Source organism: Cavia porcellus, unplaced genomic scaffold (genome assembly GCF_034190915.1).
Source record: "Cavia porcellus strain 051 isolate PalLab524CR breed Dunkin Hartley unplaced genomic scaffold, mCavPor4.1 scaffold_4, whole genome shotgun sequence".
NCBI lineage: Eukaryota > Metazoa > Chordata > Mammalia > Rodentia > Caviidae > Cavia > Cavia porcellus.
The window spans coordinates 72,140,359-72,152,890 of record NW_026947487.1 but is presented as its reverse complement, the minus strand read 5'-3'; the positions used below and the strand labels follow the sequence as shown (position 1 = coordinate 72,152,890).

The 12,532-nt window shown below is 36.9% G+C and overlaps 1 protein-coding gene across 3 annotated transcripts in view; it reads left to right on the top strand.

Moving 5' to 3' along the window:
* Window positions 1-12,532, top strand: part of Fam13a (family with sequence similarity 13 member A) — a 315,293-nt gene that overhangs the window by 223,338 nt on the left and 79,423 nt on the right. Inside the window, exon 1 of one of the 3 annotated variants that reach the window (XM_003467510.5) lies at window positions 8,704-9,014. The exons of the other annotated variants lie outside the window; for them this stretch is intronic. Within the exon in view, the coding sequence (XP_003467558.3) occupies window positions 8,986-9,014 (29 nt within the window). The 5' untranslated portion in view covers window positions 8,704-8,985. Of the gene's footprint in view, window positions 1-8,703; window positions 9,015-12,532 lie in introns of those variants that run through there. 3 annotated transcript variants of the gene reach the window in all.

Here is a 12,532-nt window from a genome sequence, read left to right as displayed (position 1 = left end):
CAGAAAGTAGAGTAAGAGGGCTGAGCATGTATATGGAATTTAGCTGTTACTTTGTAGGAAATTAAAATCAAAACTTTTTGACATGATTAAACAGTGCTTAGATCAGTTCTGTACAATCTGGATTTAGTGTGGGACTGAACAAAAGCAGGAAAGCCTGTTAGGAGAAAAAGCTATAATGTAGAAGTTAAGCAATAAAAATGTAAACAGGGAACCGAGTTAGGAGAACGAAAGGAATGGGAGAGAACCCATGACGGCAAAGGGCTCCTGGGCAGGGAAGGAAGAGGGAGACTAGTATTTTGTTTACACTTCTTCAGCTATCACTTGGTTTACCAAATTCTGTACTATTTATCTATTTCATGCAGTGATTTGAAGTCCAGGGTAATGTTATTTCCAGAGGTACTTACAGTTGTTCAAAAGTATTTTACTGGTCTGTTTCCAGACTTAAAATTGGCTCAATTTATGTTTTTAAATTGTCTTCTTAAAGTAGTATTTGGAGAGTTCTAGGATCATAATTAATTTTCAGTGCATATTCTTCTAGTGTTTTTATTATACATTACACATATTTAAGACATAAAACAACATTTGGATATACATATATATAGTGAAATGCCTACTATACATTTTCTTTATTTAAATAATGAATCAATTTAAGTGCCAATTTGAGGGAGCAGTAGTTTTATTAGCTTTATTATAAACCAAATTTATTTTCTAACTTAATTGAAACTTCTTTTTCTAATACATTATTTCCTCACTAAAATCCCATAAGAAAAATGCTTTTGATGTCATTATGAATTCTAGCAATGCTCTATACATGAATGGAGTTAATCGAAATTAGAAACATACATATGCATAATTGTTTAGTATACTGGTTCCAATTTTTTAAATTTTTAAAATTCAAATCATTTAAGATGCATTTGGGATTTGGATATTTTAAGAGTTAATAATATGTTTTTTAAAAACATTACCTATTCTTGGTATCATGCTTGTTAATTTCCTTTTAATTAAATTTTCCTTATTCTTTTATTGGACTGCTTTAAAACAAAGCATTCCACCTTGTGTTACAGTGAATTAATTTTACCAGCCAGTGCGTTGACACTGAGAGATTTTATGCTTGAGCTCAGGATTTGATGTCTCGTCTCAGAAATATGAAGAGTTTATCTGATGTCTGTGGACACAGAGGCAGCCAGTTCATTACCATATCGCACTAAACAGTTTTGACATTCTCTGCAAAAGCTGTGCTGAAGCCTGCTTCTCGTCTGTCAGGAAATATCATTTAACGGGGTGAAAGGTCACTGGGACAATTTGAGACAGCTGATCTCAGGTGTGGTGGCAGCTGTTGTGTGGGACATGACTTGTTTTGTGAGAACAGAAACACTATTATCTGAACTCCCAGGAGAGATTTGGAGAAAGTCATGCCCAGGGACTCCCATTCCAGGAAAATGTGCTCGAAGCACTTATTTATTGGCAATCATCACTAACTGAGATTCCATCTGGCAAAACTTTGGATTTTTCCCTGTCCCAGAAAGTTGGGGAACAATTATGTAAGTTGTCTCAAAGAATTTATTTTTAACCACTTTTTATGGAAAAAATTGTAGTCCCTCAGTTCTGACAAGAATTCACTTAAAAAATAGAACAGTTGTGCGTGCATTTTTGCCTGTCTATACTACTTTATGTACCTTGAATTATTACTTATATTTGAACTATAAACCAGTACTTATTTCTTCCAATATGAGTCTCACTTTCTGCTTGGCACTGGTAGGTCCTCCAGCTGGTGAGGCAGAGAGTTCCAAGCCAGCACCCCAGGATCTAAGCTGCTAAAACTTACCTTACCACCAGCAGCTCACTCCTTCCCCAACACTTCCCCTCACTCCTTCCCCTTCCTTAAGATTTTAGAATCTAAATAAATGAACATTATGAGCCAACAGAGAGTTCAACAAACCTATTCTGATATATTTTAAAGAAGAACCTATACATAGTTTTAAAAGCAAGATTCATCATTAGAATTAAAGAGGTAGATCTTTGGTAAGACAAGGATATAATTTCTACCCCCTGGGATTTTTTCCAGCAATCTACCAACATAAACTAGATGAAACTAATTAGTAACTGAGGAGATGCATTTTACTTACGTTTATTATCATTATAAGTTTTGATCTTGTGTAAAGTAAGCATATTTATTTTGCTATTGCTGGATAGTATTCCTAACTAGAAATTCCTTATTCCAGTTAGATTGAGTCTGCTCTTAGTGTCATTGTTTTGCTTTCTAAAATAAATCTTTTAACATACTTTATAAATATTCTTAAATACTCTAGGTTTTTACATAAAATCCACTTGGAGACCACCTGCCACTTCCCTAAATTAATTTTAATTAAAAAATACATTTAGGGGCTGGGGATTTAGCTCAGCGGCATAAGCGCCTGCCTTGCAAGCAGGTAGTCGTGAGTTCTATCCCTGGTACCGATAAAAACGAAAAAAAAAAAAAATACATTTAAGAATAGAATTTAAAACAGACTTTGTGGAGACAAGAAAGGGATTTGGAGATGGGGCAGAGGGAAGGGAAGAGAAAAGAAGAGAAAGTACAAAGAATCAACATGTGCCATGTATGTACCAGTACTTCTTGATTAATATATTTGCTGTGCACCACAAACATAAACAATTTCCTTTTAAAAAAGAATACAATTTAAAACTGATTTTCCATCTTTTTCTCTTTCCACTTTCCTCTTTTCTCTAACACTCAACCCAACCACTTCCTTCCGCCCATACAACTGCAGCTGGTTTCTACCACTAATACACACACATGCACAAAAACAGTGCTGACTCAGAGTAACAGAGGAGGTTACAGTGGCCCAGTGTATGAGTTAGGACAGCTATAATAAGACTGCATGGCCTTTTATACCTGATCACTGGTATCCAGATCACGGTACCATCTATTATGATAGCATAAATTTGTAACCAGTGTTAGTTTCCTTACCTATACCACACTTCATTTCCTTTTTTTGTGACATTTCAATGATAAATTTTTTTTATGATATGCTCAGAAATTTACTAGTATTCTAGCAGATTGTTGGAGCAGTAGCTTCAGGAATTATGCTTCTTAACAGCTACTCCAGAGTATCTAAATTATATATGTCCTAAAATCTTGGCTTTGTGATTATGAAAAAAAAAAAAAACTCATGTCAAACTTAGTCATTGTTGTTTATAAACACTAGGTATTATCTCGTGGGGGGCATTTCTCCCTAATGTACTATACAAAGATTAATTTAAAATAAAAATATAAACATACATATAAATATATGCCCAAACTCTTGGCTGTGAATCACCTTTTTACCAAACTTGTAAGAAAGAGATTATTTTAATATATTATTATGTCTTAGGAAATAAATCAATTTGATTTTAAAACAACATGTGCAGCCAAACTAAAATGGTCAAGAAGTGGTTTTGGGTTTTAGTTGTTTCTAATTTATTTGAAATTAAAGCCAATGCAGCCACATTATTGTTGGAGCACTCATAGCTTTTCTGATAGAGCAAGGCCAAACACTTGGAATCTGCTGAAGAAGTTATGTAAGAAAATTAGAAATCTACAAGCCATGTAAAGTGTGGAAAAGGAAATAAACAACTCAAGAGAAATTGGTTAGCTATACTGCTCAAGAGATTTCAGAAGTTTTGGTTAGAATCTTACATTTTACATCTCTGTATCATTGTATGATCTGGCTACTTTATTTCTTATGTTGTTGATACCATTGTCCTGAAGCATTTCATTTAAGTGTAACCCTACAGTGGAAGATGTTGAAAAGTGGATAGAAATATTGCTTGATAAATGCAATCTAATGGAAGGACTTATGCTTTACAGCAGTGATGGTGAACCTATGGCACGTGTGTTGTTTTTCTATTAAGACAAAAGTTGTTAATGTATGAATAGTGTTTTGTTGTTGTTTTGTTTTTCTAAACTGAGGCCCTGAGGTATTCAGGTTTAATTGCAGTGTTGTCACTTTGTGATAAGTAAGTGGATTTAGTAGTTTGGGCACTCATCTCTAAAATGTTCAACATCACTGCTTTAGAATCTCTAGGAGAGGTAATCTACTTACCCATAAATTCATTCAACACTTATTGTCTGTGCTGCATAAGGGCTACAGGAGTATACAGTAGTTATCCTGGAGACATTACAATCCAACAGGGCTGTAATAAATAAATGAAATTCTCAGGAAGAAAGATAAATGTGCACAAACATACAAAAGAATATATGAATTCAGAGGGACAAGAGGTTTCTTCCAACTGGCCCAGGTGCAAAATATGAAGAGAAGTTTGGCGAGAGAGGATGCAGAGAGAGATTATTCAGGTAAAGAAAATACCATAAGCAAATGTTTAGGTAAAAAGTTCAGAGCAGATTTAAAAAGGGTAGCCCAGGCTCCTGGAGTTGTTTCCTTGAGAGCTGAGCCTAAGCAGCAAGTTGGTCTTCATTAATGGAGTCTCAAACCTCATAATAAAAAGGACAGGGAGCAGGACATGGTTATGTCTGCCTATAATTCTTGTACCCTGGGAGATTAAGGCAAGATCACAAGTTCATGTCCAGCCTAGCCACATTATCCAGACCCTGTCTTATGAAAAGGGAGTGGGGCTGCAGCTCATCGAAAAGGCCCTTGGTTCAATCCCCAGTACAAAAACAAAAAAATGTGAATCAGGTGAGGGTCATGTAAGAAGTAGTTGGGACTATTGAATTTTTGAGCAGAGGAGTGAGTGAGGAGGTGGCAGCCACCACAGGAGATTCATTGTAACAGTGGAATGCATGGATTGGAGATGGTGTGAGTGGAGGCAGCTAGTCCAGCTGACTGCTGATGTAGGCACACTGAGCTGACAGACCCGACAGTGCAATTAATGGATTTGGTTAAAGAGAGAAGTGGGATGAACAGAGATGACTCATGACTTGTATCTGTTTCATAAAGAGAATAACACCTTTAACATGAAGGGCTAGGAGAAAGAGACTGGAGAGCAGATGATGTGAATTTTCTAATTTGCTGACTAAGATGACAGTATTAATGATTATTGAGCATTTATAATTGCCCAACACTGTTCTGTGTTTTTGTGTACATGATCTCACTGATTCCTCGCGGCAAAGCTTCTCCACAGCCTGTCCAGGCTTACACTGCCTATGTGATGCGGTCAGGATCGCATCCCCAGGGGCAGAATTCCTGAGCCGAATTTATTGAGTGTTTGTTCTGAATACTGTCAGTCTTGGAGGCAAATAACGTAAAAGGTTGATGATCAGGAAGTTTGGAAAATTCTCAGCAAAGATCACAGAGAACCAACAATCTGCAGAAATCTAAAGGTGACTATTTCAGAAACATTAAAAATAGCAGAGAATTTAAACAAAGGCATTTAGATTTAGTGACCAAAAGAACATGGTGGCCTTCAAAGCAGTTCCAGAAGAACGGCAAAGTCTAGAGTCCACTGGCATGGGCCGAAGGAGACTTTATGAGGAAGTCGGAAACCATAGAAGTAGATCTGGAGTAAGTATGTCAGTGGGAAGGCGGGAAGTGGCACTGCAGCACCAGAGGGTAGGACTGGAGAGGAAGACATCGTAAGGCACAGGGACTCCTCCTGGTGCCTGTCTGGGATTGAGGGACAGATTTAAGTTATAGAAGATGTCAGGCCTCTTCAAGAGGAAGAAGAAAGGGATGGGTCCTATGAGGACTTTTCTGAGGCAAGATATGTATTGGGGTAGGGAAAGGTAAGTGGACCAAAGAAAGCCAAAGGCACCCTGTTTGATTATCTTGACTTTCTCAGGAGTTAGCAACTGAGAGGGGTCAGGGTTGTGTTGCAAGACAAGCTTTGCAGGGGCTACTGTGGAAGTGGCGTAATGGAGTGAACAATCGGTTAAAGACAATGAATCAAGGTTGCCACACAGAGTGTTGTGGTTCACACTGAGGTTAAGTAGCATAGATGTTTAGTGTATCTAGGTGCCAGGGTTCTGTGACTTTCTTTTGCAATGTTTAGCAAGCTGGCAATAGACAACCCAGGAGCCAAGATTTATAAGGGGTGAAAAAGCAGCATATGCTGGTGAACCCACTATCTCAGTGCAGAGGGGAGCCAGGGAAGTGTCATTCTACCCTGCATGCCATTGGTTGGAGGGCTGGTTGTCCTCTGCAGATACTGTAAAATAAAGAGAGCTGAGTAGAGAGCTAAATGAAGAGACAGCAGTGCAGGAGGGAAAAGTGTCTGCAGCTAAGAGTGCTGCACATAGAGGGACTCATGAAGAAATGTAGCTTACAGAGTCAGTACAAAGCACTCCAGCAGAGGCTGGGATAAACAGGGAGAAATGCAATCCAGGTACAGATCCATCAATGAGCCACAACCCATACCCAAAAAGTGATAAAAAACAAAACATAGACTTAAAAAGAGATATCATTTTAGTAAATTTATGTAAATAACCATGACATTCTAACTGAGTAATAAGGTATGTTAGAGGCATATTGATAGGAAGACTCAACTCGTGATAGATAGATAGATAGATAGATAGGTATTGTAGTTCCCTGTAACATTTTCAATGTATTAATGTAAGTTATAGTTGAATTTCACACATAAATGGTGAAAGTTGAACTCCTATCTATTTTATTCAGCTAGTATTGATATATTCATAAAACTCAGAAAAGACAAAATATTTCTGTCATTTGGAGCTTAATTTCTAAAGGTATTTACATCTGCTGAGGTATTTTAAAATCACGCATAGAACAGAGTCAGCACCACGGTGTGCAATGGGGTCCAGAGCAGGCAGGGGACCTGCATGCAGAATCTGTCTGCCACTGCCTTTTTATGGCACTGAATTTACACATCAATAAAGTAGATACTGTGAATAAAATGATTTCTACCTCAAGCAAAAACATTTTTGGAAAATGGAAAAGTATGGAAATACAGAACTAAGTGATTGTTACTGGAGAATCAAGTTAGAATTTTCAAATCTAGAGTCAAAAATAATTTAACAGTTTCAATTTAAATGAATTTTTGACTGGGCTGGGGATGTAGTTCAGTACTAGTATACTTCCTCAATACTACAAAAAAGAAAAGACAGGAAGGAAGGAAGGAAGGAAGGAAGGAAGGAAGGAAAGAAGAGGAAAAAGAAGAGAAAAAGTTTTGTACTTAACTCTTACTGTTTTCAAAGGCAGATTTTAGTTATTTATAATCTATCATAATGGCTAAACATTGTTTCAGGAGATTAATCTACTTTCGTAAACATGGTAAATGATTCTTTTAGTTGCCTTTCTCATTACTAATACCCAATACTCAAAATTAAAGGAGGAAAGATTTATTTAGCTCACAGTTTGTAGAGGTTTCAAACTATAATCAGCAAGCCACAAGGCAGCATGCAATGGCAGAGAGGCTTCACAGGGAAGAAATAGTTCTTGGCAGGCAGGAGGCAGCAAAGCAGCTTCTCTCTGTCCCTTTGTATTCCATCTAGGGTACCCACCTTTTGGTACCCAGGGCAGGGCACCCTGTATCTCAGCATCATATACCCTAAGCCAGTTAGTTACCTTTAACACTCCCCACCTATGACCACACAAGGCTTTGGGGGAACATCTAGGCACATGCCATAATAATGATTTAGTCAGGCAATGAAAAACTTTTATTACCAAGTATAGCAAAAGAAAACAGACACCTTACAATAGGACCTTGTGTTGTAAATCGAGAATTATGAGTAGTCTTAAAACTAAACTACAAGAGAATAGGATGTCTGTTTGGATCTACAAACTCCCAAAAGGTTTGAATGTCATAGAGTCTCTGGTTCTCTGGTTCTCTTTTTCTATTGGAATTCATAAGTCTGAGCTTAGTTGTAGCTCTTTATAATGCTTGTGATGTAAAAGAAATTTGTGTAGATGCATTTTTACTAGTGTTCTTGCAATATATGAAATCTATGAATTTGCAATTATGCTCCTAAGAAACTCCCTAATATTCCATTCCTAGTATTCCCTGAAGGAAAAATTACAAGAGAAGATAACACAAATTTAGAAGATCTTACGGAAAATGGATGTTTGTATTACCTATAGTAGTAAAATTAAGCAACAACTGTCCCCAAAATGCAGTTGGTGTTCATATAGGAAAATGACTGTAAATAAACACATTCAATTTTAACAGAAAAAAAAAAAATGACAGAGTAGAGCATAGGCGCATTGATCCCTCAGGAGGCAGCTCAGTCTAAGGGCAAGTATCCTACCCAGAAGGGGAGCGACGTGCCTTGGATGATGTCACCAGTGACTGTAACCACCGCAGTGTCAACAAACATCAGCAGGAAATAAATGCGGGCAGGGCAAGGGTCTAGAAGCATGCCTTCCTTCTAGAAACCTCTCATGCCTTCCAAGGCTAGCTTTTTCTTTCTTTTTTTTAAGGAAGAAAAGAGACACAGCCTAGTACTTGCCTTCTGCCACAGAAACCTTTAATTTTGGTGGCAGCATATTTCGTTGACAAATGGATCTCCCTTCGGGCTGTTGTGTCTGCAGTGTTGAGAAGTACAGGACTCTTCTGTGTTGCAGTTAGTTATTGGTTACCTTCTCCAGACTGACAAGCTTGTCTGTGGAACTGTTCAGAGGAAAGTTTCAAGTTACCAGAACTGGCAAGCCCACTGAGGAGCCCAAGAGCAAGAGGGGAGGGGAGGGGAGGGGAGGGAGAAAAAGGAAGGGGGGGGAGAGGAGGAGGAGCAGGAGCGCCTTTCACCCTGCAGCAGCTGCTCCTGATTGGCTGGGTGGTTCAGCTGCTTCCCTGGAACAAAAGGTCAGAGTGGACTGCAGTGTAACTGTGGAGAGGCAACCGATAAATAGCCTTGCCTGAAGAAGTTTGGAGGCTGAGATCTCCCAGCAGCACATTGGCAAACTGCAGAGCAAGTGGTTTCTCCTGCCGGGAGGTGCAGCCTTCCTCCCAAGCCCCGCTGAGCCACTGGAAGCAGACGTGCACTGTACAAGGGCCAGACTTGCCGCGGAGGACAGTTGTGAGATTTCACTGAGAATGGCTTGTGAAATCATGCCTCTGCAAAGGTAGTATTCTTTCCTATTTGTTCTGTTTTATTCTGTTCTGTATCATCCGAGGAGTGTGAAGCCATGTAACTTTGTCAGTATTTGACATCTTTCGGTAACACACTGTACATAGTATTCTTTCCCAAAACCAAAAATATTTAAATATCATACTGCCCTTTTACTGACATTTTTGCCTGCTTTCTTAGCCTTTTCACTTACTTGTTGTATTTTTCTTTGAATGGAAGTGAATATAAGAAACACTTCCAAAGGGCAAAGAAAAACAGACTGCAGGATATATTGAGCAAGAGTACAGTAAAATTGAATCTGTGTCTTGGTGTTTCTATTAGAGGTTTCAGAGGACGTCAATAGGTTGGAGACCTTTTAAAAACGCATCTTATGAGCCTTCCCTCTGGACAAGGATTTTCTATTAATAAGTGTATTATAATAAGTGGGAATAAATGTAGAGATATTTCCCCTGGAATTATTCTTGATAGATTTATTAGACACATAACACTTTCAAAAAACTGCTATGCAAGTATGATTGAGCTAAGGCTGTTTTTGTTCATTAGTTATTGCTGTGTGGATTAGGTGGGGTGCTGAGGGAGTCACACCAAAGCAGAGAAAGGTAATTTAAACAAGGTGCTGGTTTAAAAAAAAACAAAACAGTAAACTAAGTGAATAATGTATCCTGGAATGTTAAGTTGAAAGTCACCTCAGTAATGACTTCTTCCAATTTCCAACCCTCCAATTTCACAACAGAAAATTGAGGCATGAAGAAAGTCTTAGAGTTGCCCAAGGTCAGTTGTTATAATTTTCAATATTAGCTTTGCTAATCGTATTTCAACTTGAATTGCTTTATGTACAATGGCACTTGAGTCCATAGAAATGCTTCATTTAGAGGGTTTTACTAGTGAAATGATAAGTAGTACAGTGTTTTTTAATAGAAAAAAAGGAATTTCACTTTTTAAAATTATGTCCCAAATGTTTCACTTAATGTGTATGTTTTAACAATGAAAGTAAGATTAAAATTTTTATTGTTTATTTGCAGAATGGCTCTTGCAGATATTGACCGTGACATAAAGCAGTGTAGTTGTTTTTCTTTTCCTGTACTGACAAATAACACTGTAATGGGAATTTGATGGAGGTGTCCAAAGAATTTCCTCTCAAAAAATCAATAATCTAAGACAGGAGAAAATGGTTTATGGACAAATCTATACTTTTTCTTTATTAACCAAGTGGAAGGATCTAAATGCTAGAAGCTCCTAAGATACCAAAACTAATGTCTACTTTTGGAGTCTTCATTTGAATTCCAGCTTTAAAGGTGGAGACTTTGCCCCTTATAGTATCATATGTTGTTAAGATTATTAAATAGGTTGTATTCTAGGTAAGAATATTGGCTATTACTGAATTCTATAAGAGTTAATAATAGAATCAGTTAAGAAAGTAGTTATTTATGCTATCAAAATATTGTTTGGACAGGTTTATGATAACTAAAATAAGCATAATATCCTAAAAATTATTTTGCATTGTTAGTCATTATTAATGAACTTTGTAAGAAATAATGTAGGAATCATTTGAATTTACTTCCTAAAATGGCAACTTGCTACTTTTGGTTCTTTACATTACTTCACTGGTCGAGTTGATTATTTTGAGCATTCACTGCTACAGTGTTCCCTACCTCTTAGAGCTCCGTGCCATCTTCATTTCAGCCTCCTCCTACCTTTGGTTATAAATCTCCTGAAGGCAACCAGGTTTGTGTAGCTGTCTTCATTAAGGGTCCCTTGCGAGTTTAAACATTCACACAGGAAACTTATTTATTCACATCCCAACTTGGTGTCCTTAATTACTGATTTCCATAACTGTTGTGGTCATGATAACTATTGCCAACTATTCCCTGCCCCATCCTGCCTGAAGCAGTAAGAAGTTTGCAGAGTTGGCAGTCAGTGTGCAAACTCATTCTGTTTCAGAGCTAGAAACTGATTTGGATATAGATGAGTAAAGACATACCCTTAAATAAGAATTAAAGACATTCATGCTCACTCTTTGCACTGAGCAAAGAGTTCAGTGTTTCTCATTCTCTAGATATGTTGGGAATTTATTTTTAAAATAAATTCCTTTTCACTGCCTTCCTTCCAATATTTATGGAACCTAGAGATGGCATGGAATATATCTGCATTTTAATAAGCTTCCTAAAAGCAACTCCGATACATATGGTGCACACTCAGAGAAACATTGATATAAATTCTAGTTATGATTATAGCTTGTAGAAAGCTATTGACAGCTGGCATATGTAGGAATTTAGCACTATATTGCTCATCATCTCCAAGTAGCACATTTAATATGACCTTATGTGACTTTTTTCTCCTGTAATTGATGCTTTTGTGTACTAGTTCATCAGTTCAATCTCTTAAAACAAATGTATTGTTTAATATAAATATACTTACAATACTGTTTAATATTTTCTTTTTGGCCAAATACCATTCTGTCCTGCCAGTGATCCCAGGATAAAATACTGGTCCTACTTTGTGGCATGCTGATGAGAATGCAGACACATTACAGACAATTGCAATTCCATGTGACGAATTCAGTAGTACACCACGTGATTAGCATAATAATAGAGATATACCTAAAAGGATAATATTACCCTATATTTAATTCAACCTCATATACTTGTATGATCTGACTAGAGTCTACATTTGTACTCTGTCTGTGGTGTCCCTTATCATTTCCATGAATGACTTTTTAGCCTTTCTTCTCATGTTGTGAAAATATATAGATGATTTATTACTGCTAATCTATAATTGAGATGAGAATAACAAATGAAGTTGAAAATTAGGAATGAAATATAACACTTTGATCCCCCCTTAATGTCTTTTGCTATTCATTACTGAACATAATTTGAAGAGTTTCCACCATGTACTTGACTACTTAGAAACTCATAGTCTTGAAAACTTTGCAGATGTTTAGAATGTGACCCCCAAACTCACTTCTTACAGTTCACTTAGACGACTGAAATTAAGACAGCATCTTACTAACATCTGTGACACAGTGAAATTGATCATTATTTTTATATTAAAGTATTTACATAAAAATAAAATATTTACATGGTATTTTATAGTTAATGATAATACTCAATGCACTGCATATTTTTTAAGGTGACTAAGTTTACATTTAATCACTAATGAAGTAATATATTTTATTAGATTCCAGCTGATAGTTCAGGCTTTCTCCATGACTCATATTCCCTGAGATTTTTTCCTTGAAATATTGTGGATCTGTAAGTAAGGATCTGTATTTTACACAGACTATAGCAAGCTAAAATCCAAAGATTTACCTGTGAGTCTTGCATCTGTAAGAAGAATTCTCCATTTGCATAGCAGTGTATTGCTTTACTGGATGAGCTTTTCAAATATCACCTAGCAAAATTTGGTCCACAAAGGTTAATGTTGAAGGATGAAGTTATGAGCATTAATGATTAATGTTCATTGCTTTGACTTTAATGCATTGACATCTACTTTCATATATTAGCACCCAACTCT